We start from the raw sequence: 26,497 nt of genomic DNA, 5'->3' as shown, positions 1-26,497 counted from the left end.
TCCTCCCTTTGATTCTATTTTTTTCTTTCTGATTACTAAAGGATACATGATCATTGTAGAAATTTTTACAAAGTTAGATCAGAGAAGCAAAAAAAAAAGAGAGGGAAAAAATCACCTTAAAACTCCTTGAATACTGGTGTATTTTCACGATTTCTTTGTTCCCTCTGATTTTATAAGCACTCAAGATAGGAAGCAAGACTTGGATTCTGGTCCTGGCTTGCTGTGTGACCTTGGGCAAGTCCCTGCCCTTTCTGGGCCTCAGGCCCCTCACCTGTGAAATGAGGGTTTGGATATAGTGACCTCAGAGGAGGCCCCTTACAGCTCTGACCTTCTGTTTCTGTTTCTGTTTCTGGGACTGGCAGAAGGGACACAAGCAGGCTGCCCCTCTGTGGGGGACGCATGGCTGACAGCTCCCAGCAAGTCACCTCCGGGAGGATGCAGTGGCCCTGTAAACAGGCTTGGTTGCAGGCACAGCATTCCCAGGCTGCCTGCTTACCAGCCCCATATGGTGGCCCCCGCCAGCCGGACACCACCACTGCCCTTCACCAGCCAGTCCTGGGTGATTGCTTTTCCTTCAAGTTCCAGAATGCTTTCTTGACTGCCCCACGACGCAGCTGGCATGGGGTAAGAGAGCTGGCGGCTCAGCCCTGAGGACTGACTACCCATTGCCATAGCCCTTTGCAGGAGAAGACAGCCTGGTGTGGTGAAAAGCTGGAGGGAGGCGGGGGCGAAGAAGGAAGGAAGGAAAGGAACATTGACTGTATTCCAACTCCATTTGGACCCCTCACTAGGCATTTGGGATTCAGAAATGAATCAGAAAAACTTACTGCCCTTGAAGGACACCAAGTCTAGTGGGGGCTAGAAGAGTAGAAGCAGGCAGCAGCCACGCTTGCAATGCTGAAAGCTCAGGCCTGTGGGACCCCACAGGGAGAAGCGTACCGATGGGTGGTAGCTGGGGAAGGCTTCCCGGAGGAGGCAACTTTACAGGGGAAATCTCAAATACAGGACTCAGCCTTTCCACCTCATGATATTTAATCCTTACAGACAGCCCTGTGCAATAGGTCCTGTGGTGCCTTTCCCAAAAGAGGCTCAGCAAGGTAAGCTCACAACCACCAAAAGAAGGAAAGTTGGGTTAAAACTCCTGGCCTTCTCTTCTGGCCTGGGGACCCGGGTTTGAGTTTGGTCTCAGCCTCTGCCTTGCAGAGACCCTCAGGGAGTGCCTCTCTCCCAGGCTCGGGCTGTCATCCATAAAGTGGGTCTGTTGCTGGCTGCAAGTGCTGTTGGCGGAGCAAAGGACAGAACGGCTGAAAAAGCACTAAGTTCATAACCCCCGAGAGGAATGTCAGCGAGGCCTCCCTGTCGAGCTGGGGACAGCACACCTTGTCCTCCCCCAACCAGGAGCAGGACTCCTGCCTGCTGAGCCGGGAGCAATCCCAGAGGCTGAAGTCACCTTGCTGAGGCACCCCCATCTGGAAGGCAGGCTGTGCTCTCCCTTTGACTCTCTTTGACAAAGCCTGACGGGCAGGATCCTAGAGAGAATCCTAAATCCTGGAGTTAGAACATCTGTGCTTGAGGAATTCTAAAATCCAGACTTCCTCTAAGCACCTCCTAGCAAGCAGGGCAGGGTCCGGGTCAAGGTCATGATGCAGCACCTGGCCCTGCCTGGTTGAAAAGATCACTAGAGATAGGATCAAGACCCAGAGAGGGGAAGGAATTGCCTGAGGTCACACAGCAAGTCAGTGTCAGAGGCAAGGCTTCTTTCCCCACCCTTCAGTGCATAGGGGTGGCCACACCACCTCTGAGGCTACTTAAGAGTGGGGTGGGCAGGGAGCAGCCTGGGTGCCACTGGCTGTGTAAAGTGCCCACTGGTCTTGCAAACTTTTAGACTCCTGTCCCTTTCCCAGAAAAGTTCTAAAACCTCAATCTCTCCTTCTAAGCCTCCCACTGCCCTGGGCATCTCTTTCTGCTTAGACAAGACGCTTCTCTCCGGCCCTCAGTCTCCCCATCTGTAAAAGGGTTTCCAGTACCTTCCAGCAGGGCTGTCTACAAATCCTAGAACAGGTCTTCGCGGTGGGGGGCGGGGGCTCTCGGACCCTCACGCTCCTATGGGGTGAGGAATAAGAGGATTGGAGACAGGGAGGAAAAGCGGGGGCGTGTGAGGCTTTCCGCTGACTATCTTAGGGGCGCCCTTTGTTTAGACAGCCTTGGGGAGCGCGGCGCGCCGGTCCCGGGAGCCGGGGCGGGGCGGGGCGGAGGGGGCGGGGGCCGTGGGCGTGGCCGTGGGCGTGGCCGGGCGGCCCTCGCCCCTCCCGTCGGCGTCGGCGCGGAGCTAGGCGGGGAGGGAGGAGGGAGGAGCGCGGAGCAGACCGCGCCGCCGGCCCGGCGGAAAGTTTTCCTGCTGGAGTTTTGGCTGCGGCGGCCGGAGCGGCCATGGACGCGCTCAAGTCCGCGGGGCGGGCGCTGATCCGGAGCCCCAGCCTCGCCAAGCCGAGCTGGGGGGGAGGCGGCCGGCACCGGAGTGAGTGTGCGCGCGCCCTCCGCGGGCCGGGGCCGGACGGGGGTCGGACCGCGCGGCGGGCCTCCCGCGGGCGCCCGGGGAGAGGCGGGGCCTGACGGGCGCGCGGCGGCGGGCACCGGGGGTCAGGTCGTGCTCCTCGTCCCGCCCCTGCTCTGTGCAGCTGGGGAGGGGGCCGAAAGCTGGGGGTCTCCAGGGGCAGGTGGCAGGCGGAGGGGTTGCAGGTAAGGAGAAGGGACCTGTGCGACCTCAGCACCTCCCCACCTCGCCGCCCTGGGCAGCCGGGGGAGGCAGGAGCTCCGCGTCTGTGCCGGCGGCGGGGGGCGCAGGGGCTTGGGAAGATGCCCCCATCCCCGCACCCCTGCGCCCCAGCCGCTAGGTCAGCGGCCGGCGGGAGCCCACTTGCCCCGTCCCCGCAGTCAACCCACGAGGTCGGTCTAAGCCTCTCAGGCGCCCGGAAACCGACTCAGGTGTGAGCCTGGGTTCGTAGGTGTCTACTTGAAGTTGGGGGCGAGGCTGAGCCTGGGGTCTCAGGAAGTACCGCACATCGGGCCATCTAGATCCCTGCGTCTCTAACTCTGGCCGGGTCCAGGTGGCGAGGCTGGCGTCTCGGCTGTTTTTGAAACCTGTTTTCTCTCGCATTTTTCCTCTTGGGCTTCCGAAGTCCCCGGGCGCCCAGGCGAGTGGCAGGGGCGTCTGGGAGGCTGGGAGGAGCCTCACCCGGCCCCCCTCCTCTCCCCTTCTCGAGTTACTCTCAGGGAATCAGTCACCTGGCACCTTCCCCTGAGGCCTGAGAAACCCAGCCCGAGTCCCTCCTTTTTCACGAGGGGAAACCAAGTGGCTTGCCTGGGGTCACACACACCTTCCTGGGGGACGTGGAGTCAGAGCTCCTGCACCGTCCCCACCCCCTGCCCACCACCTCTGACCTGGCCTCTCACCCACCAGAAAAGCACCCCACCCCCCCCTTCCTTCTTCGCCTTCCAGGGCTCCGCCAGGGGAGCCCGAGTTCCCTCGGCCAGGAGTGCCAGCGTGTCTGGGCCAGAGAGCCCGCCCTGCCCCTCCTCTTGCCTGGCTCTGCTGTTCCAGCTGTGGCCGCCTCCTGAACCACGGCTGGCACTGGGAGCTTGGGCTGGTGCCTGCGGGTGGGGGTGGGGTCAGAGACCCATTAGGCCTGGGCCAGGCCAGGGATGCACCATTTCCCTCCCTTGTTGGCTTCCAAAATAGCCCTTTTAAATATTTGTGGGATTTGCCCAGGACTTCGGAGAATGATGGTCTGTTCCAGGGGGGGAACCCTGCAGTTTTCTCCTGGGATGAGGGAGGGAGGGGGCCCTGGGCAAGGGAGGGAAGCTTGGAAGCTCCTGTGAAGCTGGGGAAGGGGGAGAGGCAGCCCGCTTGGATGTTGGAGAGGAGTTTCTCCCGCCTGCTTTGATCTTGGACAAGTCACTTACCCTTTCTGATCCTCAGTTTCCTCATCTGCAAAATGGGGAGAGAAATTCTAACCTGGCAGGGGTCTTGAGAAGGTTATTGGTAATAATGCTTCCTCCTGTCACCTGATTGGTGGTTTCCTTGTCCCCCGCGCCCATTCCTGTCATGTGGACCTTCGACATGACAGTTAGTGGTGGAACAAGTTTGGGGGCTCAGAGCCTGTCTCCACCTGCAGAGGAAAGGAGAAGAGAGCCCCCTGCCCCTGCGGGCCCCCAGAGAGCTGTCCTGAGCCTTCAGGACCCAGCATGATCTGGGTCTGGTCCCCGCCTGTCCTTCTGTCCCTTGTCATTGTCTCGGTTTCCTCATGTGTAAATTGTAAATAACAGTAGTTTCCGTCTCTGATTTTTGTGTGTGAATGAAATAGTGTTTTCCTGGCCCAGAGAAAGAGTTCAGTGCTGCTTTTGTCACTTTACGTTTTCCACAGTGCTTTTGCTTCTGTTGTCTCCTTTGCTCCTGTGAGGTGACAGCGCAGGGATTCTTGTCAGACCCATTTGAGCGATAAAGGAAGCAGGGCTCAGGGAAGTGGAGTCACTGGCCCCGGCACAGAGCCTCTGAGAGGCTCCAAATCCCCAGCCCAGGGGCCTTGTCGGGGTGCCTCATGGACTCTGGCCCTGGGAGGAGGAGGAGCCGGGGGCAGGCCCCACCCCAGGCTGGACTGGCAGCCCCTGAGGACAGTGGTGGCCACAGGGCACAGGGGGAAGCTCTGAGGTGTGTCCAGGTTGGGGGTGCAGGAGCAGCCTGGCCCTGGGTGGTGTCCCAGCCAGACCTTGGGCTCAAGGTCTGAACTCTGTGGTTGAGTTTTGGTGCCAGATTGAAGCCAGTGGAGTTAAGGTTAGAGTTGACACCTGCTTTGGCTGTGACCTGCTCCTCGCCTTTCAGGGTCCTTGGCTGGGATTAGTATAATCGTTTTATTTGTGGAGAAACTGAAGCCCAGAGAAGGGAGGTCACTTGCTCGAGGTCACCCAGCAAAGCCAGCACCCCAGGCATCTTTGCACTGAACCTCATGGCCCCCTCTCTTACTTAGTCCTGACCTCGAAAGAGGGCTCTCTCTCTCCCACATGTGGCCTTTTTCCCATCTCTTGAAAGGAACCATCAATATTTTATCTCGTTCCTGGCCAGGGATTTTCCTTTCTTCCAGCTGCTTGGAAGGGTGGCTCACCCTGGTCCCTCAGCACCCTTCTTTCCAGAGGTACTGGAGTCCTCTGACCCTCGGGCTCCCTCGAGGCCTCTGCCAGTCTGTCAGAGAACCCCCTGAGGATGGCTAAAGAAATAGGAGGTGCAGGTTCCAGTCAAGCTGGTTCATGGTGGTGGGCGGGGGACAGAGGACCTCGTCCTCCTTATTTATGATACTTATAATAAAGATATTATAATAACCGTCATCCTTATTGAGCACTGACTAAGTGTCAGGCCGTGATGGAGGCGTGGGGGAGTCCAGAGAACGGTCAGGCTGGTGGAAGAGGGACCAAATGACCAGGGTGCCCGTGGGGGGCATGAGTGTGGTGCTGGTGACGCTATGAAGAGAGAGACAGCTGGCTGAGGAAATGATGGGACAGCTTCTTAGGGTGGCATCTTCGTTTGGGTTCTTCTAGAAGCAGATGCTGAGACAAGGATCTGAGTACAAGTCATGTATTTGGGAAGAGATCCCAGGAAATATCATCAGGAGAAGGGAGAAGAAGGAAGTCTAGAAAGTGGACAGTATGAAGCCGGTTATCACTGTGGGCAACGGGTGTGCCCTCGCAGGGGACTCTGGGAGGTGGTGTAGACATGGTCTTCAGTTACTCTGTTCGAGGAGCAGTTCCCATCAGTGGTGGGTGCAGGGCTGCTGGGATGGGAGCTGTCCACACCCCAGTCTGCAGGGCATCAGCATCGCCAGCTGCCGGCAGAGAGTGGCGTGTGCAAATGGTACCCACCGAGGGACTGATGGTGAGCCACTGATGGCGTCTGCGCAGGGATTCAGAGAAGGTGACTTGGAAGGCTTATGAATACAAGGAGGGAGGAATCTGGGAACAGCGCTCCAGCCAGAGGGAACAGCAAGTGCAGACAGTGTTTAACTGGAGGTTGGGACTCTGCTTCGCACAGTCTGGCGGCTGAGGGGGGCATGTGGCTTTGAAGGAGTCAGGTCACCCACTGCCCACTGAGGGTGAGCCAGACTCTCCTTTCAGGCATCCCCGGAGGGCAGGACACCCGCCCCTTCTGGAGATCCCGAGCCGGCACCCTGCCTTGCATGGGGAGGGACGTGGGCTGTGGGAGTGGGTACAGGACACTGATTCGAGGCCCAGCACTGTCACTTCCGAGCCGTGGCCAGACTCCTCTGAGCTCCTTTAGCTGTGTCGTGGGGATGCTAACATATCCTTGACTCTTCTCATAAAATACTGCAAACAGCCGTGCACGCGTGAAAGCTCTTTGCACCTGACCCTTGGTGGTGACCCTCACTCACACGTCAGTGGCACTTGGTGTGCCCCAGGCGCGGGTCTGAGTCCGCCTCATGTGTGAACTCATTTCATCCTCACAACAACCCCATGGGGGGCTACTGTTACTGCCCCCATTTTAAAGTGAGGAAAGCGAGGACCAGGGAGGGGGAGTGACGGTGAACTCCTCAGCCCGTCTCCAGGCCCCATCGCTTTAACCTCGACAGCGTATTTTTCTCTTGCAGTGTAAATAGGTGCTTAGGAAATAGTAGCTGCTGCTGTTGTCATCTTTTAAATTATTTTCTTTTGATAATCTTAACAACTTCTGAAATTTGCCCAGCACTTTTCACATGCTGAACCTTTTTCCGACGATGCTGCTGAGGGACTGAACTCATTTGTTAGATACAAAGACTGTGGCCCAGAGAAGCAGCCACCCAGGTCCCTGCAGGGCTTGAGTCCCCTTCTGAGATGTTATCCCTCTGTCTTCTGAGGCCATCTCCCCGCCACGCTGGAGGAGGCTGGAGGCCAGGGCCCTGGGCAGAGGTCCCCGCCAGCCCGTGGTTTTGGCTGCGGCTCTGAGGTTCCAGACACCAGCCAGGCCGGGTCTCCCAGGCAGCAGAAGGCACTGGCCCCCCACCCAGCTCTGAATCCCGGGCAGGGGCCTTAACAAGGAAAGAGCACGTGTTCGTGGCTGCAAGTTACATGGGGCGTATGGTCTGTCCCCAGCTAACTCTGACAGCAGGTCCATCTATAAAACTGCGAAGTTAAAATAGCACAGTCATTACCCACCACAAGGCCAAAAATAAGCAGGACCGGAACAGGGCTGTGGACTCAGGCCTGTATTTGCCTGGTGGCCTCTGGGAGCTCTTCCTGGAGTGCCGGCTCTTCCTGAGGAGGAGTATGTGGCTTCCAGCTTATCTGTGATGACGAGATGGTGAGCAGGGTGGGCGCGGTAGAAAACCCACCGTGTCTGTGCCATGTGCTCCCCGGTGCTGGTTGCTGCGGGGAGGCCATGGGACCCGAGAGACCTTACACCTCACTGAAGAGATGAGTCACGCGCAGACGTACAGGAACAGAGCGAGGCAGGCAGGGTTCCCTGGAGGGAGAGGAGGATCTCGGCCGGGCCTGGGAGGACGGGGTGGTGGGGATTCAGGGACCAGGGAGAAGTAGGACAAGGCAGGACAGCAGCATTGGCAGGAGGGCACCCTCTCGATACAGTTCCTGGGGGAGGCAGACAGGACTGGGCGTCCTTCGAGGGGAAGACACACAGTAGGCAGCTGCTTGCTGATGGGGGATGTGGCTGCGGGAGGAAGAGAAGGGAATCCGTGTTCAAGAGAGGCGCAGGCAACCCGCTGACAGGAGGCATGGGGCCCGTTCACTGAGCACCTGCTGGGCGGGCCCCTCTGCTCAGTGAGTTACATTTTATCATCTCATTATCTCATTTTATTATCTCATCCGAGTCAGAACAGCCCTGTGAGCCAGCGACTTTTGTTTCCCCTTTTACATCGATGAGAAAACTGAGGCTCAGGGAAGATCAAGATCGCTCAGTGTCAGAACTGGGCTTCTAGGATTAAGGCCCTTGTTCTTAACCACTAGGCTATACTGCCTCAAAGAAGGCTTCCTGGAGGACGCTGGATGGGAAGGTGTTTAATCAAATGAAGGGAAGGGCACTGGGCGGAAAGGAACTACTTGAGCAAAGGCACAGAAGTGGGAGAGTAAAAATTGCATCATGAGGAAGAAGGTCTGCGTGGTTGGAGCTCCTGTTGTGTGTGTGTGTGTGTGCATGTGTGTGTGTGCAGGGGTGTTGTGGGAGAGGAGACAGGGGAACTTGTAACTCCCCAACACTCATTGTGGGAATTGCCTGTAGAGGATCTGGGGGGGCTCTGACTGGCTGTGTGACTTTACACAAGTCCCATCCTTCTCTGGGTCTCAATTTCATCATCTGTCAAGTGAGGGGTTTGGGCAGAGGGTCTCCGAGGCTGATGAGTAGCAACCAGTCTATCAGGGCCCTCTTCCAGGAGGCTACAGGATAGGAGAAAGGTCAGCCAGGGAAGGAGGAATGCAGAAAAATGCCGAGCATTTCAGAGGTCTGGAGGACTGGGGAATGTTTTGACAGCAAAGAGGTCATCCGTGACCCTGGTAAGCAGAGGGTGTTTGGAACGGAGGGAGCGGAAGTGGCTTTGGAAAGGGGCCAGGAAAGGGCTGAGCCGGAGACAATGGGAGAGTGGGGACACGAAAATGGGGGGAGGAAGGCTGTCCGCCTAGGGCAGCGATGGATAATGAGATGAACAGGCTGCCCCGGGATTGATTGGTATTGCCTGCCCAGAGCCTTGTGTTGAGAAACGGTCCAAAGCCTGTCAATCAGAGGGAATCAAGCCACAATTGATTAGCGATGGCTGCCAAGGACACAGGCAAGTAGCTGGGCAGCACGTAGGTGGCCGTCCTTGCTTAGATGGGTCTTGGGTTGAAAGTGGTGGTCTGGGTGACTTGACCTATGGAAGGGGAGCCTCAGGAATTGGGAATTGTCGGGGGAAATACCTCTGGCTCCAAGAACTTTTCCCCGACCCTTTGCTAGAGTTAAGGTAGGTTGCCTCATGGGAAGGTAGTGTTGCCTAATGGTCAGGAGCTTGGGCTTCAGCGTCAGACAGACAACTAATCTGACAAATTGCTTGTCCTTTGAGCCTGTTTACTCATATGTGAAATGAGAGTGAAGGAATGCCTGCTTGCAAGGCAGCTGCGTGGCAAAGCTGAGAGCTGATGCTTTGTTACGATTGTGCCCTCATTCCGTGGTAGCTCTGTTTGTGCCCTGATGGCGGTGGTGGTATTCTCGGTTTCCCTGAGAGCAAGGCCTGTGTCTGAGTTGCTTTGGGGCCCCCGTCACCCAGCCTGGGACTAGGACGACTCAGGGACTTCCTGATTCTTTCTGGAGGATCAAATGAAACAGGCTCGTGGTTGGTGAGGCAGCGAATGGGGTCACTTTGGGATTCTCTCAGCAGGAGCTGGGCCTCCTGTTAGGTGGAGGCCCGAGGGCGAGGGTTGGAGGGCCAGGGGCCAGAGCTGAGGATCGGGTTGGAGGCGTTGTAGGCCCGAAAGAAGCCTTGGGGTTGTCAAGATCACTCCTTCACTCAGCAAATATTGAGTGCCAGCTGCATGCCGGGCTCGGGATGACCAAGCAATGAGTCCCTGCTCACCTGGATCTCAGTCCAGGGGGACCGGGTACACCTGTAAGTTCTTGTATGACTCATCCCTCTCAAACACACACCCCATTCTTTTTCAGAAGAGGAAACGGCTCGGAGAGGGACAGTGACTTGCTCGAGTCCAATCCAGAGAGAGAGATGTCGGTGTCCGAGACTCCTCCTGGCTCGTGGAGGAGGCGGCAGAGCCACTGGAGGCCGAGGGCTGTAGGACAGAATCTGGGAGGGAGCAGCACAGGCCCCGAGTGGGTAGAGGACGTGGTGCTGTCCCCTGGGCCCTGGTTCCCGCTCCTCACAGCGCAGGAGCCCCTGAGTCAGGCCGTGCCTGGGAGGGGGAGCCCATAGCCCTGCCAGGGCCTCTCCTGCCCTGGGACCAGCGATGCCCGGTCCTAGACTGTCCTCCTGTGGCTCTTCCCTCAGAGCCAGTGAAGGAGGCAGGGCAGGCACCAGACTTCTCCCATCTCCGCTCCCAGGAAATGGTCTAGGGAGGCTGGCCCTGGCCTGTCTGGATCCTGCTCTATCCAAGATTGTATGTGAGGCTGAAGAGCAGTTTCCATTGGACAGATAAGTCCATAACATCTGAGAGAGGATCATGAGGGACGGGCAGAGGCTCCTAACACACAGGAGTGTGGGGAGCTCATTCGTCCTGGTGATGGGCCTTGGAGGGATCTCTGGAGACCTTCCTTCTCGCTCTGGCCTCACTGCTTCCCAGCTGAGTGATCTGGTGCCCCTGGGCCTCTGCTCCTGGGGAGGAGCCCTGGGGATGGTTAAAACCACCGCCACTGGTGAAAACCACGCTTCCCCTCCCGTCCCTCTGCCTGCTCGGGGCCCTCTCACGTGGTTGGGGTGAGTGGGGGCCTCGTTCCAACTCTCCCTCCTGATCTGTTTCCCCACCATAGAGCTGGCTCATCCCCTCCTTTCCCAACCTTCCTGACCTCAGTTGTGGTCAGAGTTTCCAGAGGACCCTTCCCATGGGCCCTGCTCTGTGTCATTGCTGCAGCCCAGGCATTATTAGTCTCAAAGTGGGGAGGGGACTTCCCTGAGACCGTGCAGGTGGTGGGAGGCAGAGCTAGGATTCAAACCCGGGTCTGCTGGATTCAGATTGCCTTTGTGTGATACTATTTGAGAAATCAACTCCCCCCTTCGCCACTGGCCTTTACCCCACCCCGACTCTCCTTAGGCTGCTGGCTGTTTCTGGGTCGCCCTCCTCCTTACCTCTTGGCCTCTGTCACTATACAGATGGAGGAAAGCAGAGCAGGCTGGGGCTGTGCGAACCACCCGGGTTTGAATTCTGACTCCAACCCTTCACTCATTGTATGTGGCCTTTGTCTGATGACTTCACCTCTCTGAGCCTCAGTTTCCTAATCTGTAAAGTGGGGATAATATCCACCTCACAGGATTGCACTGAAGATTCAGTACGAAAATGGCATGGTTCTCCCCCAGCAAGTGTTAGCATTGAAGTGAAAAGTTTGGGCTTTGGATTTGAAAATATGAGTTCGATCTTGGCTCTTGAACTTGCTGGCCCTGAGGACTTGATTATGTCATTGTGCCTCTATGTACCTGAGTGTCTTTGTAAGTGGGTATAGTAGAAGTGTCTGCCTCATAGGTTCTCGTGAGGATTAATGAGAATGTTTTATGTAAAGCTTCTTAGCACAGTGCTTGGCGTGTACTGGAAAATGTTAGCCTCTTATTAAAAATAAAAATAATGGTGGCTGGCCCCGTGGCCTAGTGGTTAAGTTCAGTGTGCTCCGCTTCAGTGGCCTGGGTTTGGTTCCCGGGCACAGACCTATATGACTTGTTGGTGGCCATGCTGTGGCCGTGACCCACATACAAAATAGAGGAAGATTGGCACAGATGTTAGCTCAGGGCGAATCTTCTTCAGGAAAAAAAAATAATAACAGTAGATGGGTGGGACCCCAGTGCCCCTTGCTGGGTCTTCCTAGGCAGGGGGCTGGTGAGAGCTGTTGCTGTGGCGGACCTGCCCAGCAGGGTCTGAGGGCCTGTCGTCCTGCCCAGAGCTGCCTGAGAACTGGACGGACACCCGGGAGACACTGCTCGAGGGGATGCTGTTCACCCTCAAGTACCTGGGCATGACGCTGGTGGAGCAGCCCAAGGGCGAGGAGCTGTCGGCTGCCGCTGTCAAGAGGATCGTGGCCACGGTGAGCCCCAGTCAGGATGGGGCGGGGGTGGGGAGCGTGTGACAAGACCGGCTTCTTCCCAGGGTGCCTCTTGTCCCCTGCTTATTGCCCCTATTGGGTGTGTCTGAGCCGCCTCTGCTTGGGATCCCTTGCATCCAGCTTAGGGATTCTGGGAGAGGGGGCCGTTGGGCTTGCAGGCTCAGGGTCACTGTCCTCTCCAGCTGTTGTATCCATGGCCTCTCCCAGCCTCTCCTCTTCTAACTCAGGCCCCTGCCTAAGTGTGGGTCACTTATCGGTGCCAGGGAGGGGTAATGGGAGGTTGCTGTTGCCCAACCACTCGCCCTGTGGCTTGAGGGACAAGGTAGCCCACCAGAGACTGTTCCCCCTCCCCTGCTGTGAGTGAGCATGGGCCCTATAAATCCATCTCCTGTGGTGGCCTTAGACCCCTCAGCTCAGGCCCTGGCAGGGGCAGTGGGTGGAGCAGAGAGTCCCCATCCTGCTGGCTTGTGCTCAGAGTCTGAGGTCCCTCCTAGCTGTGTGTCCTTGGGCAAGTCCCTCAACCTCTCTGAGTCCGTCTCCTCCTGGGGAGAAGCCGTTCTGCTGTGAGGATGGCTCGAGGTCCAGTGCTTGGCGGAGAGCAGGTGCTCTGGGAGCAGCAGCTGTCTGTGCCTTTATTAGCGGAGGCCGCTGGCCAAATTGTCTTCCCACTGTGCCTGCCAGGAACCTGCGCTGAGACCTCACGTGGGCCTCCCATTGGGCGTAGACAGTTAGGTGTAGCCCACGCAGGTGGGTCCCAGGTGAGGCAGGCAGGCCCCTCTGACCCATGTCTGCCCCAAGGCCAAGGCCAGCGGAAAGAAGCTGCAGAAGGTGACTCTCAAGGTGTCTCCACGGGGGATTATCCTGACTGACAACACCACCAAACAGCTCATTGAGAACGTGTCCATCTACAGGTAGGCCCAGCATCGCCCACATCCACTCTGCCACTGGGGCAGTGGGGGCATGCCCTGTCTGAATCTAGGTTCCACCACTTCCTGTCGGGGCACCCTGGGAGCCTCTGACCTCATCTGTAAATGGGATGGGAGCAGATCCTGCCTTGGTGTGCTGTTACGAAGCATTGGGTGCACGGTGCCTGGCTCACAGGGAACACTTGGTTAGGTGGCAGTTGCCACTGTCCTCATCACTAATTGCAGCTGGCAGCTGAGGCCTGATCAACTGGGGAACCCCCTGCCCCCCAGCCTGCTGCTGAGTCAGACTTGGAGCAGAGAGCTGCAGAGTCACTGCCTTTTCCTTCCGCTGTCAGTGCAGCAGCTCAGCCCTGGACATCTGGCCAGGCGTCCAGGGAGGCCTCAGGCAAAGTCTGTGGCCAGACGGTATCTATAGTATCTATGCTCTGTAGCAGGGGTCGGGGGACCCTTCCACAGGGAGGCAGGGGCCAACCCTGGAGTGTCAGGCTATCCCCACCTCTCACTTGGCTGGTCTGTTGTAGGATTTCAGAGCTGGAGGGGACGGCCCAGGTCCGTTTCACAGATGGAGAAGCTGAGGCCTAGAGAGGGAATTGTGTAAGGCCTTATGGTAAAGTAGTAGCTGGGACCAGGACACTGAGGCCGGAGTTCTGTGCAGTGGGCCCCAGGCTGTCAAGCATCCCTTCACCCACTTACTTTGTCTACAGGCAGGGGGGCTCAGCCGTCTGGAGCACTGGCCAGTACTGGGGCTGGGTGGATGTGTGTTGGGGATGGTTTTAGAGTTTCTGGCTGGTGTCTTCCTGTCACCTTGTGATTCCACCTGCCTCCTTTAACCAGCGTTTTCTGAGTACCTACTCTGCTGGGGTCTGTGTTAGGTGAGGGATCAGACCCAGCCCCTGCCCTTAAGGAGCTTCCTGTCTAGGATGGAGTGGAGGAGAGAAATAGGAGATCAAGTTCAAGCATTTCCCAAGAGGGCAGAGAAGGAGGGGCCTGCCTGGGGAAACCTGGGAAGGCCTCCCAGGGGAGGTGGCAGGAGGCTGGATCCCCTGAGGTGGAGAAGAGGCAGCTGGGGAGCCAGCACTCCCGCCCTCTGCCCACCTGGGGGTCTTAAGTGGTGCCGATCCCTATGTCAATGCCTGTGATTGATGGTGGGCCCACGCAGGGTAAGGGAGGCTGCTGAGCTCCTGTCCCACCTCCAGGCTGCCAGCCCCTCTCCTGATTGAGGTTCTCAGGATGACTGGAGGTAGTGGGGAGGGATCAGACAAGCGGAGGCAGGCATTCCAAGAGGAGGGAGCCGCTGTGTCTCCCTCCTGCATCCACTGGGGTTCCCGGTCTGGCCATCTTCACACACCCCCCACCCTCCTCCCAGCTCCGCCACTGCTGGCGGCAGCCCCAGGAGAACTTGTCTCTCCCAGTCACCCTGGGAGAGATGGGACTGGCACTTCTCTGACTTCTGGAAAGAGGCCTGATCAGATGGCAGGTAGGGGAGAGGGAGGCCGGGGGAAGGGCAGCAGTGGGGGCAGTGTCCTGTGTCCCCTTCCAGCTGGTCCTTTAAGAGGCAGTGCGGCGGTGGTTACAGCCCCTGGAGTCTGCAGGTGAGTTCAGGTCTCAGCTCTGCTGCTCACTTGGTGGTCTGAGATAGTTAACCTCAGTTTTCTCATCAGAAAAGTGGGGATAACAATCGGACCTCTCTCAGAGGGCAGCTTGGAGAATTAAATGAGGTGATGTCTAGAAAGCTCTTGGCGCATCACCCGGTATACAGTCAGGACTCAGCTATATTACTATTTTGGGGTGGCTCAGTAGAGGGGGACGGTGTCCTTCCTCCAGCCTTTACCTCCACTCCTTCCAGTCTCACCTGGGCGCCCCCGTAGAGCGCCCGGGACACCAGCCCAGAGGCCAAGGCTGTCTCTGCCGAGTCTCGCCCTGGTGGGGGCGATAGCAGGCTCTCTAGATCTCAGGGGAGATGCCCTATGGGCCATCCTGGATATAATCAGGCCCCTGTGCCTGGGTCTGGTGACACTTCCCACTTGCCTGCAGGATCTCCTACTGCACAGCGGACAAGATGCATGATAAAGTGTTTGCATACATCGCCCAGAGCCAGCACAGCGAGAACCTTGAGTGCCATGCCTTCCTCTGCACCAAACGGAAAATGGTCAGTGGGGAGGCTGGGGCTGGAGTGGCTTGAGCCCTGCCTTGGCAGCCCTGCCTTTGGGGGCCCTCTCTCATTGGGGAGGCAGGACCCAAAGGTGACAGTCACTTAAAGAAAAGTGTGAAATCCCTGGGAACCCGAAGTGGGTGCTGGGAACTGAGGGCTCCAAGTAGGGCCACAGTCAGAGTGGGCTGCCTGCCTGGCCTGTGGGCAGTGAAGAGCCCATGTCCCCAGTCAGTGCCTTGGGCGCCTTCCTTTCTGTAAAGTGATTAGTTGTATTTGTGATTTTGGGGGGTCTCCTGTCAATAGTATGATCTGGGGGTGCAGGGCCTTGTAGGGACTAGTCTTGGGGACTGGTGTTTGGGGGTCCCAGGTGGAAGACAAGGGTGAGAGCCCTCCAAGGCCCTGGCTTGCTGTGGCCGGGCAGGAGAGGAGTGGCCATTTTTGGGTCCCTACTATGTGCCGGTTTCAGTGGTAGGCTTATAAGGTAGCTTCTCCTTTAACCCTCACAACAGCTCTGCCAAGGCGGGGCTGGTACTCTCTTCGTTGTTTTTATTCTTATGTTTAATGAGGAACCAGCCTCACGGAGCTCAGCTGTCTCCTGAAGATGGCACAGCCAGCCAGGCAGGGTGAGGGTTTACACGCAGGTTGCCTCCCCTCCCTGCGTGACTGTGAGGGGCCAGAAGCTCCTTGCCCCGTTTCCAGGCCACCCCCGACCACATCTGGCTGACAAGCGGGCACCTCAGTGGCCTCTGGGGCAGGCGGTGGAGTGAGTCCACCTTTGGTGTGGGAGCTTTCGTTTGTGAGGCCCCCGCGGTCTGAGCATCCTGCTGCGAGGAGCTTCCTGACGTTTATTGATTTGGTATTGGCCTCCGTTAACCTCTGTATGTGGAGCTCAGAGCCCCAGTCCCCGTGCCCTGTGGTCCTTGGGGCCAAGGAGACAGGATCCTCTCCCTTCCCCCATCACAAGGACACATCAGGGACCTCACAGTCTGTACGTGGCCCCCAGGCTTCCTGCTACCCCTCAGGGCCCCCTCTCCAACTTCAGAGCCAGCCTCTTCCCATCCCCTTCTCTGCTTCGTCATGTTGCTATTTCTGACTCTCCCCCTCCGGCCTCCCTCTCATAAGGCCCCTTGTGACTGGGTCCCTGGGTAAGCCAGGATAATCCCCCATCTCATAGTCCTTGACTTAATCACGTCTGCAAAGTCCCTTTTGCCACGTAAGGTAGTGCTCATAGGTTCCAGGGGTTAGGTTGTGGGCATCTTAGCCACGGTTCAGCCTACCACAAGTCTTAGAGGAGGAGACGGTCTCGGGCTCTAGAAGCTGTGTGACTGTGGATAAGACCCTGTCCTTCTCTGGGCTGCGTGCCCATCAGCAGAGTGAGAAGGTCACCTCAGTGACCTCCAGGATTGTTCTGAAAAGCCCTGGTTGCTTCTGTGCACCTTGTTTCTTTCCTGCAGAGGCAGTGTCACTGGCCACTCACTCAGGGCTTCATGATGCCCTAGGTCTCTGAGCTGTGGTGGCTTCTCTCCCGTAACAGCCTTGTTCCCACAGATGGTGACTGTTGGCTTTGTCTCATATGAGGCCACACAGACTTAAAAATACAAGTTCATTGTGTCCCCATTGTTGGTCTCTTCCTCCCCACTGGCCAGAGCAGGCCCTGGCAGGGCAGCTGGCCCAGGGCCATTGCTGCCGAGGGGGCCCCGGCTGGGAGGGCTCCCAAGGCACAGAGGCTTCCTCTGGGGTGGGGAGGTTGGGGTAAGAGAGAGCGGATGCTGACCCCGCGCCTAAGGGAGGCCTGGCCCGGGGCCAGCAGACTTCAGACAGGCTTGAACAAGAGGTCGGTTGCTGAGGAAGCCAGCCCTGTCACTGCCAGCTGAGCCCCGATCGGGCAGAGGGCAGGGCTCCTGCTGGACACGTAGGCTCACTCGTGGGCCACTTTTCTTGTCACATTCTCTTCTGCGGTCAGGGGCTGACTGGCCGGATCGCGGCCTATCCTTCTCCACCCTTTCCCACCTGGCCTCACCACTTCAGGGAGCCCTGGCGAAGCCCCTTGGAGAGAGCCCGGCCCAGGGCCGTGTAAATAGACCAGCCGATGCGAGGGTCCTGTTCTTGTGTCCCCTGAGGCCTCAGGCAAGCCCAGGCTGGCAGTGTGTCGATGGCCTTGTGGCCTGGCCATGGTAGAGACCCAAGATTCTCAGGCTTGGTGGACATTCCTGAGGAGGAGGCAGAAGGCGGAACGCCCCTGGTCCTGCAGCTCACCTGCTGGCCGGTCCCGCCACAGGTGTTTGCTGCTGCCTGTCCTGGGCTGGGCCCTGTGTTGGACACTGGGCCCCTGGGATCAGCCGTGGAGACACAGACACGGTGGCGGTCGGGATTCAGCAGCTGGAATGCAAGGGGCTCGGTTCTAGGGTGGAGGTTATTAAGTCTCGCTGGAGGTCAGCAAGACTTCCCGGAGAAGGAGCCGTTGTGAACTGCTTTGCGGGATGAGTAGGAGGAGTTTGCCAGGCTGAGAGAAAGGGGGTGGGTGGTGAGAGCAGTGCTGCCCAGGAGTTAGCACGTGCGAGGACGCAGAGGTGCCAGATTAAATGGTATGATGGTGGTGGAGGACGCGGATGTCACTGGAGCCTGGGTGGCGCAGTCGGCCTGCAGGAGAGCCTGCATCTGGGTGTTGGCAGAGCCCTCCCTCCTTTCAGCCAGGGACCCACGTCTCCATGTCTTCACCCATCCTTGCCTGGCTGCCTGAATGAGCAAGAAGCCTGTGAGCCACCCAGGGTGGGGGGTGAAGGGGGCCCTTTCTGGGTCGCCCACCAGTTCTGCTCAGCTCGGGCAGCACATCCACCAGGCCTCCGCTCCCCAGTGGCTCCCGCTGGCACAGCCAGGAGAAGCTTCTCTACAAAGAACCGTTTCCGCCTGCGCTCCTGGGAGGCCTCAGCGCCTCCTGCCTCTGGGCTCTGAAGTGAAGGTGCTGTGGCTGCATTGACGGGGAGCTGGGGTTGCCGTGCAGGTGAACCACAGGGTGGGGCCGAGCTGTTCTCCCTCACGTGGCCGTTGGCATTCCTCGGGTAATCCTCCTGGGCAAGGATTTATGCTTCTCAGGCAGTGGGGCCGTAGGAGACATGTGGCCCGACTTGGTCTGAGTACCGAGCTGCGATCTGGGGTCTGGGGGTCCTCGTCCAGGTCTGCAGCCCTAAGCTAGACCTGCTCCCTTTGAGGAGCTAATGGCCTGGTTACTGGGAACAAGACAGGGACACAAAAAACTGAGCGACGTCGAACCTGGTCCTGGTAATAAGACAGATCCAGAGGCCAGAGGCGGTCAGAGGAGAGGGAGGCATCCGGCCTGTGGACTGAAGGAAGGAAGACTTCCCGGGGGGCAGGCCCAAGCAGCCCTCCCGTCTAGGGCTGCCCGGATTCCTGCAGCCGTCCCAGAGAGCGGCCCGCCCCCCCAGGCCCTGCCCAGCCCGGGCTTGCAGCAACCTGCACATCCACATCTTGGGTTATATTTGGTTTAACTTGCAGCTCGGGACTTCAGGGCGAGATGATGGGAATGTATGCAAATGAACAAGCAGATTTATGCAAAAACGGTATCAGGCTTGTGCCCCCCGATTTCCTGGAGGCAAAAATAATGGTGTTTCCATCTCCCTGCCACGTTGGGTGACCAGCCCTTGCTTGGGTATATAGTGATCTGACTCCAGCTGGTAATTAGCCCGTATTTTTAGTTCATGGACAATTCTCAATGGTAACTGGGTCTATTAAACTTGATTCAGACGTGACAGCTGAAATTGTAAACAGCTGTGAAGAGTTTCATACTTAATTACCATATTTAAGTTTTGCCATAAAGCGCCCGTACTTCCATCAAAAATGTAAATGACGGAGACATTCAAATGAGATTTTATACTTCGTGAAGTTTAATTGGCACAGATCAGTCAGCTTGTTTAGGGATTTTTACATTTAAAAAATAAAAAGAGTTTTAAAGGCAGTAGCCATGAATTCATTTCTCAATTAAGTCAAGTTGTCTGGTGGAGTGGAAGTGGGTGCGGCGGAGGCTGGTTAGGCCTGAACTTGGGCTCTTGAGAGAGTCTGGTGCTTTCTCCCTGGCTAGACTGTCAGGAGGAAACTAGACATCGCTTCGGGCTACAGCCCTGAGCTCTGGGACTTCCACTCCAGTTCGTAGCCGATGAACCCTGAGCTGGAGTCCGAGAGAGGAAGGGGTGGGTTGAGTGCGGGCTGGGGTAGGTCCTGGCTGGAGTGTGAGGACCACCTTGGGCAGATGCAGTTCAGCCTGGCGGTTGCCCCTGTGGCGGGCTTCGGCCTGCTGTGCGAATCAGGGGTGTTTAGACTCGATTCCTGCCTTCAGGGAGCACCCAGATGGGGTGCCATGGGCGTGTGAGCTGATGACACTTTTATATGCATGATGTCAGAGAGAGGGAGGTGTGGCTCTAGGAGCCCAGAGCTGGTGACATGAGAGGTCGTGACATTTGAATTGGGTTTGAAGGGGTGGATGGGAGTTCCCCGGGGATGAAGGGCCAAGGGGTGGCCCCTCCTTACAGGTGGGTTACGGCACTAAATGGTTTTGGTCCTCTGCCATGGGTACTCGTTGACGTCTTGCTCCTGCCAGGAAATGTGTATGCCTCCTACTCCCCTTTGGGACCCAGTTGTAAGGCCCTCCAACCCTGCATAGTACTGAGAGTCTAACCTTTGCCTCTGCCTGGGGCTCATTCAGGCAGTGGGCAGGCTTTTCTGATCTCTAATTCCAAGGGCTAAATTACTGTGTGGAGTCCTCGGGTAATCAGGGAGGGCTTCTTGGAGGAAGTAAGCCTCACAGTTATTGAATTTAGGGAGGCCCAAAGGGAGGGAAAAACAGTGGAGGTGAACACTCATTGCGAAGGTGGGGGCTGGAATGAGGGTGGGGAACCCTGGCTGGGCTACAGGTAGTGAAGATGGAGCCCCAGCTGCCTGAGGAGGGTGCGGCCTCATTACACCCCAGGCTGCTTCGGGGACCTGGGAGGGACCAGGCCTCTGCCTGCGCGCATCAGGCATTCCACAGCCTTGGGCTGAGCCAGGGCGGGCCTGGCCTGGAGCCCCGGCTTCCAGTTGAGACTTGCTGTTACCTGCCTGGCACTGTACACACCCCCCCAACTCCGCTTCCTGTTTTTCAGGCCCAGGCTGTCACCCTCACCGTAGCCCAAGCCTTCAAAGTCGCCTTCGAGTTTTGGCAGGTGTCCAAGGAAGGCGAGTCTTGTTCCCGGACACTGTGGGCGGGTGGAGGTGTAGAGGGGGCCGCGGAAGGCTGGCAGAGCAGGGTGGGGCGGGGTGGGGAGTGGATGGTGAAGGCCCTGGAGTCAGGCCTGGACTGACCCCCGGCTCCATCACCTGCTTGGTTTGTGACTTTGGGCAGGTCCCCTCACCCCTCTGACTCTCAGTTGCCCCCTCTGAAGAAATGGGAACAGCTTTGCCCTGCAGGCTGCTTGTGAGGATTAAATGAATCTCAGAGCTCCTCCCCCCGCTGGCGGCCTAGCACCTGCCCCCTGCGCTTGGCCACAGCCTCCCCCTGCCCAGTGATTGCTGTGGACCGAGCGCTGGGGGTCGGGGGCTCCAATGTGCTGTGCTTGGTCCCACAGAGAAGGAGAAGAGGGAGAAAGCCAGCCAAGAGGGCGGGGACGTCCTGGGTGGGGGCCGCTGCGACAGCACCCCGTCACTGAAGAGCCGTGAGTCTTGGGCAGGGGGCGGGGCTGGATTCAGCTGCGATGTGGGGTCTGCCCTTCCTCCAGAGGGCCCCACTCCCTCCTGGGCTGGGGCAACCTCTTGGTTTTTTGTGTTTGTTTTGTTGCTAAATGAATGATACATGTTGGTCATAGATAAATTAGAAAATGTAGATAAAGGGAAAAGATTACTCATTTTGGTGCGTGTTCTTCCGGATATGTCCCTATGTGTATACATCTCTCTGTATACACTTTACATCCGCTCTTGTGAGCGCTTAAAAAACTTAACACCTGTTGTGAATTTGAGAGTTCCCACCCAAACCCTTAGTGGGGAAGAGAGTCTCACCCTGTGGGCAGCTGTCCAGCTGCTTTGGGAGGGGCCCGAGTGGGGATCTGGATGGGCTGGCTGATGGGCCTGGAAAAGGCCACGCCCCAGGAGGGAGTCAGGACCCGGACAGCCCAGAAGGCTCCAGGGTGGGGCTGGGAGGTGAGACCGGGAGCCAGTGGGCTCCTCTCCCCCTGACACACCTGACCCGACCCCTCACAGTGGTTGCCACTGGGAACCTGCTGGACTTAGAAGAGACGGCCAAGGCCCCGCTGTCCACAGTCAGTGCTAACACCACTAACATGGACGAGACACCTCGACCTCAGGCCTTGAACAGCAGCAGTGTGGTCTGGGTGAGTGGTCATGTGGCCTGGGGACCCCACGGGGATCCAGCGAGCCTCCGCCTGATCCCTGGATGAGGCCTGAGGCTGCTCGGCATTCAAGCCCTGGGGCCCATGACTCGCAGGCCTCTGGGAGGGCCAGACCCCGCCCAGCAGCGCTCAGGCCCACGGTAGAGGGATGAACAATGTCCCCTTTGAACCCAGGGCTGTGTCCCCAGCAGGCTTGGCTCCCAGCACAGCTGTCTCCTCACAATGCCCGGCCTCTTGCCTGAGCATCCGCAGCTCTGCCCAGCGCAGGACCAACCAAAGGCTCCTTTGTTCTCGGGGCAGGCAGTTTGCTCCTGCTGGCCCTCCCCCCTCCCCCCTCTGAATGCGGAGCCTGAGACTCAAGCAGTCGGCTCGGCCATAGGCCCCTGACTCACTCTGTGACTCAGGGCAAGCCCCCTGACCTCTCTGTGTCTCAGCTTTTTCATCTTCTCAGGGAGGAGGAGGACCCTTACCTGCAGAATCTCCCAGAGGAACCTGATTTTTTTCTATTAAAAATTTCTTTTAATTTTTCACTTTGAAATAATTTCAGACTTATAAAAAAGTTACAAAAACAGTGCAAAAATTTCCTGTTCGCCTTTCATCCAGATTCCCCAAATGTTTACATCTTACATAACCACATTACAATGATTAAAATCGTTAACATTGATATGACACTATTATGTAATCTCCAGACCTTATTCTCATTTCTCCACTTGTCCCTCCAATGTCCTTTTTCTGGTCCAGGATCCATTACAGAATCACACATTACTTTCCTTGTCATGTCTCTTTAATTTTAAAAAATCTGGAATGTCGAGGGACTTGAAAAACTGTCAGATCCTGCTGCCTGTTAGGGGCCAGCCAGTGTCCGCCAAGCAGGGGCCAAGAGCCTGTTCTCTGCTGTCTAGGAAGCACTCTTGCCCCTGTCCATCCTCCCAGGAAGGCTGTGGAAAGAGTCTTGCCCCCCCTTTTTTTTTTTTTTTCTGGTGAGGAAGATTGTCCCTGAGCTAACATCTGTTCCAGTCTTCCTCCGCTTTGTATGTTGGGCGCTGCCACAGCATGGTTTGATGAGCGGTGTGTAGGTCCACACCCGGGATCCGAACCCACAAACCTCAGACCACCAAAGCAGAGCCTGTGAACCTAACCATCATGCCACCGGGCTGGCCTGTTAGAGTCTTGCCAATTTTTTCCCCCACCTAGGCTGTGGGTCCCTGCCATCGGTTATCCCTCTTGAGCTTAGAATTTTGGCTCGGATTTTGGAAGCGTCTGAAAGCGAGACACTTCCTTCCTCGCCCTCTTCCTCTTGGAATTTGAAAGCTATAGAAATCATCCAGGTCCAACCCCCTCATTTTACGAAAGGAAAAGCTGAGTCTTAAAGAGGAGCAGTGACTTGCCCGAGATGTCACTTGAGTGGTGGCAGAGCTGGGGACTGAACCCACCCCAGTCTCCAGACTCCCTGTGAAGTGCCCTCTCTCCCGCCCCACATCCCAGGTTTGGGTCCGTGGGTGGTGATATGCTGGTGGCAGTGGCCAGGCGAGAGGCCTACCTGTGCCCATTCCTCCAGGCACCCACCAGACTCCTATGCTTGTCACCTGAGTCCTTGTAGCTTCCCCGGAGCTGGGACAGGCCGGCTGTGAGCACGGGCCCCCGAGGGTTCACATCTCCCGCTTTCTTTTTCCCAAGGAGCTGGATGATGGCCTGGACGAAGCATTTTCAAGGTAACGAGCCGGGCTCCTTGTGCTGGGGAAGGAGGCCTGGCCTTCGTGAGCTGGTCTCCCGGGCCCTTTGCCATGCCTGAGAACATGAACTCTGACCTTCTCCAGAGCAAAAATCTCAACTCGAATACTTCCAGGGATGGGGAGCTCACTATCTGGGGTTGGCCGGGTCTGCTGAAAATTTCTTGCTGTGGAATCAGAAACAGTTCTTCTGGCTGCCAGAGCAGCCTGAGCCAAACTAAACACACGGCAGCTCAGGTTGGTTTCCTCTGCCTACACTTAGTGGAGTCTTCACAAACTGGCTTTTTCACAGGCTTTGTTCCCTCCAGAGGTTTTGCATTTCTGGAAAGGGGCAGGGAGAAGGCAGTGCTTAATTAAGCCCACGGGGGAGGAATGTCAGGCCACAGTGAGGAGAGCTCTTGATCTAGTCTGAGGGTGGTGGCATTTCCCTATTTTCCCTGTAACCATGGCCACCTCCACCTTGGGGACGTGCCACCAAGAAGGCTGCAGCTGAGTGGAGGCCTGGGCAGCTCAGGGGTCGGAGCACTGGGCCCCGGTCAGTCAGGCCTCCTTTCTCCCTGGGACCCTCAGCAGCCCCCTACAGCCCCCTCTCGTCTCCCCGACCCCTTCCCGCCGGGGCCTGGTGGAAGCCCCTCGGTCAGCCCCGGGAGGTGGGGGCCGCACGCGTGGCCCCTTCACGGCAGCAGAGACGTGCTTTGTACCATCTTCCCTGCTTCCCCGGCGGCCTCCAGCTCCCGTGTTTGAAGACAAGCTCCCGTCTGCAGAGACTCAAGGAGCGAGTGCGCTTGGTTTTAACAACTTCGAAAATCAGCAAAGCGTTAAACAGGAAATAACACCTCCCCACAGTCCCCCGGCCCAGACTCTGGGGCTTCACTCAGGCTGATCCTATGCATGTACGTTGTTGTGGGTTGATCAGCTCGTCGTATTTGCACCTGGGCTCCTGATTTTCACTTAACACTGACTTAGCAGGAGTGTCTCTCTCTGAAAATCCCCATGTGAGCAGCTCGTGCATCGACTGCCTCACTTTCTCCTAAGGGCGTGGGCCGTGACTTCCTTCACTCTTCCCCTCGTCTTGGGGCATTTAGGTTGCCTCGCTCAGTGAGTTTATTTTTTGAGCAGTACTGCGGTGAACCTGGTTGCAGCCGGCAGCCTCCCCGTGGCTGCGCTGTCTCCCTCCCTCACTGCCCCCTCCCTGCCCTGGCCAGCGCTGCCTTTCCTCCTCGTTCCTGGTGGGGCCGTGGACGGGGTGGTGCCCTGGCCTCTCTCTGTGGTGGGAGTGCCACTGTCTGCGCCACAGTTTTCTGAGCTGGTTGACCCTCCAGGGTGGGCTCCCTGGTCAGAGGCTCTGCGTCTCCTGACATCCGGGACCTTCTTCTCTGGCCCTGTGTCCTGGCATTTCCCCACCCGTGCCCTCTTGCTTCTGACCCTGGGGCTGGCCAGGCTGGCCTGTGTCCTCAGGCCCCTGCCAGCTCCTGGCTTGGGGCCTTGGCTCACACAACTCTGCTTTCCAGGCTTGCCCAGTCTCGGACGAACCCTCAGGTCCTGGACACTGGACTGACAGCACAGGACATCCATTACGCACAGTGCCTCTCACCTGTCGACTGGGACAAGCCTGACAGCAGCGGCGCTGAACAGGACGACCTCTTCAGCTTCTGAGGGCCCGGTGACAGACCAAAGCCACCTGTGGTGGGGGGCCGCTCCAGGCCCCCCAGGCACCGTCTTCAGTCCGTCAGCTGCAGCGTCAGCCTGTAGACCAAAGCTGAGGCCGATCCAGCAGGGGAAGGAGACATTTGTTTCAAGCCCACTCTTTCTCTAAGGACTGAAAGATGCCTTGAGTATTTATTCAGTGACTCCTGGTTCAACTTGGAAGCTGGTTTTGTGTCAGGCACGAGCACAGTGTCATAACCAGCTTCCTCCCATCTCTTGAGCAGGCTGCGCTCTGCTATGGGTGTCAGGACAGTGACCAAAGCATTCCTTGTTCCTTCTCTCTCCAAGGACCTGGATTTCCCTGGAGGTGCCCCTGCTGCTGACTGAACATAGTCAGACCATTCACTTCTGTCATCTTTGAGTGTGGGAGGGCACCGCAGCCTCAGGAGAGGACCACGTCCTCGGGCAGGGACCCCGCAGGCCCAGGCTGGAGCCCCTGGACCTGGGGGCTGTCAGCAATAGAGGAGCAGCCCCTGACCAAAGACAACACGTAGCTGGCACTTTAACACACTCACAGCATTGTGGCCCCCGGGCCCGCGACGGCACTGCCCTGCTCAGAGCTTTCTTTCTGCCCTTCCTCTGCGGGAAGGGGCCCAGAGTCCCACTAGATGGTCCCCGTCAGTGCTCAGAGCCATGAAACTGGCTGCCCACAGACTCCCAGAGTCTCCCTGGGATGGTGGGGATCATCTCTGTGTGACTGCCCTCCTTCAGATCCCCTACCACTCCCTTCCTCCCCTATACGGACGAGGTTGTGTCCATTCATCCGTCTGTGTGTCTGTGTGTGAGTGTCCCTGAGCCCCGGCTCCCGTACCTCCTGGGATAATGTGTGAAACCTAACCCATCGACTCGTCTAAGGATATTTTGTTGCCATTTTACAGATGAGGACCTGAGGGGTAAGCTGGAAGGGGTGGAGCCCAGATCTGATGCCAAAGCTGCCTTCTCCCTGGGCCCCTCAGAACTCACACCTTTTTTTCTAGCTTTATTGTCTTCCCAGGAACCAAAAACCCCAGCTATTTTCTGACCAAAATGTGTTTCATAACAAGCCATCTGGTGGCTTTCCACGCGGAGCTGGCATGCGCCTCCATGCCCTGCGAGCCATCTCGCTGCCGAGTTCCATGGAAGTACGAGTTCTCGAAGTCTGCTGGTTCATGGGGTGAAACAAAACCAAAGTCCGCAGCGCCCCGCTGCCCTTCCCTGACACCCCGATCCCGGTCGGGACAGGCCAGCGGTGGTGGCCTGTCTTCAGAGTCTCCCTTCCACCCGGGACCCCCGGCCTCCTGAACCCAGCAGAGCTGCCGGCACCTCTGCCAGCCTGAGGTGCCTCCCAGGCCTGGCTTTGCTGAGCTTGTCACTCACTGGTGATGGATGGAGCAGGTTTCACCAGCCCAGGAAACACACCCCATTGTTTCAGATCTACTTACCTAACCGAGCGTTTGAATCAAACACAAAGACACAAGTGCCTGGGTGAGGGGTGGGGTGGATGTGTAGGGTCTCCACCAGAATGTGGGGAGGGCTTCCTTTCCCTGCCCAGCTCCTGCACACCGTGGCCTGGCCCCCAGACCTCCTTGGTATCGGCCCCTGTGTTTGTTGTGGGCCTGACACGAGCTGTCCTTGGCACGAGGATCCAGGAGCTCCTGTGAAAGTCTGTGCTGTGTTTGTGTGGGTCGGACCGTGGCCTTCATCTCAGCCTCTGGCCAGTGGCGGTGGGTGTGCTGGCTGCATGTCTGCTGAGAAGTCTTGTTCTTTCCTTTCTGTTGCTGTAAAGGAGTTTCTAATGAGGAAAATAAGTAATAAACATTCTCTTTTTGAAA

General features: G+C 57.5%; 1 protein-coding gene and 1 long non-coding RNA gene across 3 annotated transcripts; one reads left to right on the top strand and one right to left on the bottom strand.

Moving 5' to 3' along the window:
• Window positions 1-145: 145 nt before the first annotated feature.
• On the bottom strand, window positions 146-3,192 carry LOC139045349 (uncharacterized). Its single transcript, XR_011503548.1, has 3 exons — window positions 3,057-3,192; window positions 2,028-2,103; window positions 146-271 (listed from the first exon to the last, which is right to left on the bottom strand). It is a non-coding gene; the product is annotated as an uncharacterized lncRNA (long non-coding RNA).
• Window positions 2,301-26,497, top strand: LDLRAP1 (low density lipoprotein receptor adaptor protein 1). 2 transcript variants are annotated; one of them, XM_070510666.1, is made up of 9 exons: window positions 2,301-2,518; window positions 11,619-11,761; window positions 12,578-12,690; window positions 14,740-14,854; window positions 20,011-20,083; window positions 20,473-20,559; window positions 21,101-21,231; window positions 22,927-22,961; window positions 24,491-26,497. In XM_070510666.1, the coding sequence occupies exons 1-9, from the start codon at window positions 2,431-2,433 to the stop codon at window positions 24,633-24,635; spliced, it is 930 nt and encodes a 309-aa protein (XP_070366767.1). In that variant the 5' UTR covers window positions 2,301-2,430; the 3' UTR covers window positions 24,636-26,497. The 2 variants fall into 2 exon arrangements, with proteins under 2 accessions (XP_070366767.1, XP_070366768.1); XM_070510667.1 differs by having other exon boundaries at window positions 2,311-2,518; window positions 22,930-22,961.

This window comes from Equus asinus, chromosome 5 (assembly GCF_041296235.1).
Source record: "Equus asinus isolate D_3611 breed Donkey chromosome 5, EquAss-T2T_v2, whole genome shotgun sequence".
Taxonomy (NCBI): domain Eukaryota; kingdom Metazoa; phylum Chordata; class Mammalia; order Perissodactyla; family Equidae; genus Equus; species Equus asinus.
This window is presented reverse-complemented; position numbering and strand designations above follow the sequence as displayed.

What these genes read in the sequence shown, in the direction of transcription:
- LDLRAP1 (XM_070510666.1), top strand. Translation starts at nt 2,431, where the DNA reads ATGGACGCGCTCAAGTCCGCGGGGCGGGCGCTGATCCGGAGCCCCAGC. An exon ending in GAGAACGTGTCCATCTACAG is followed by an intron (nt 12,691 to 14,739) that starts GTAGGCCCAGCA and finishes ACTTGCCTGCAG; the next exon opens with GATCTCCTACTGCACAGCGG. An exon ending in ACAGCAGCAGTGTGGTCTGG is followed by an intron (nt 21,232 to 22,926) that starts GTGAGTGGTCAT and finishes CTTTTTCCCAAG; the next exon opens with GAGCTGGATGATGGCCTGGA.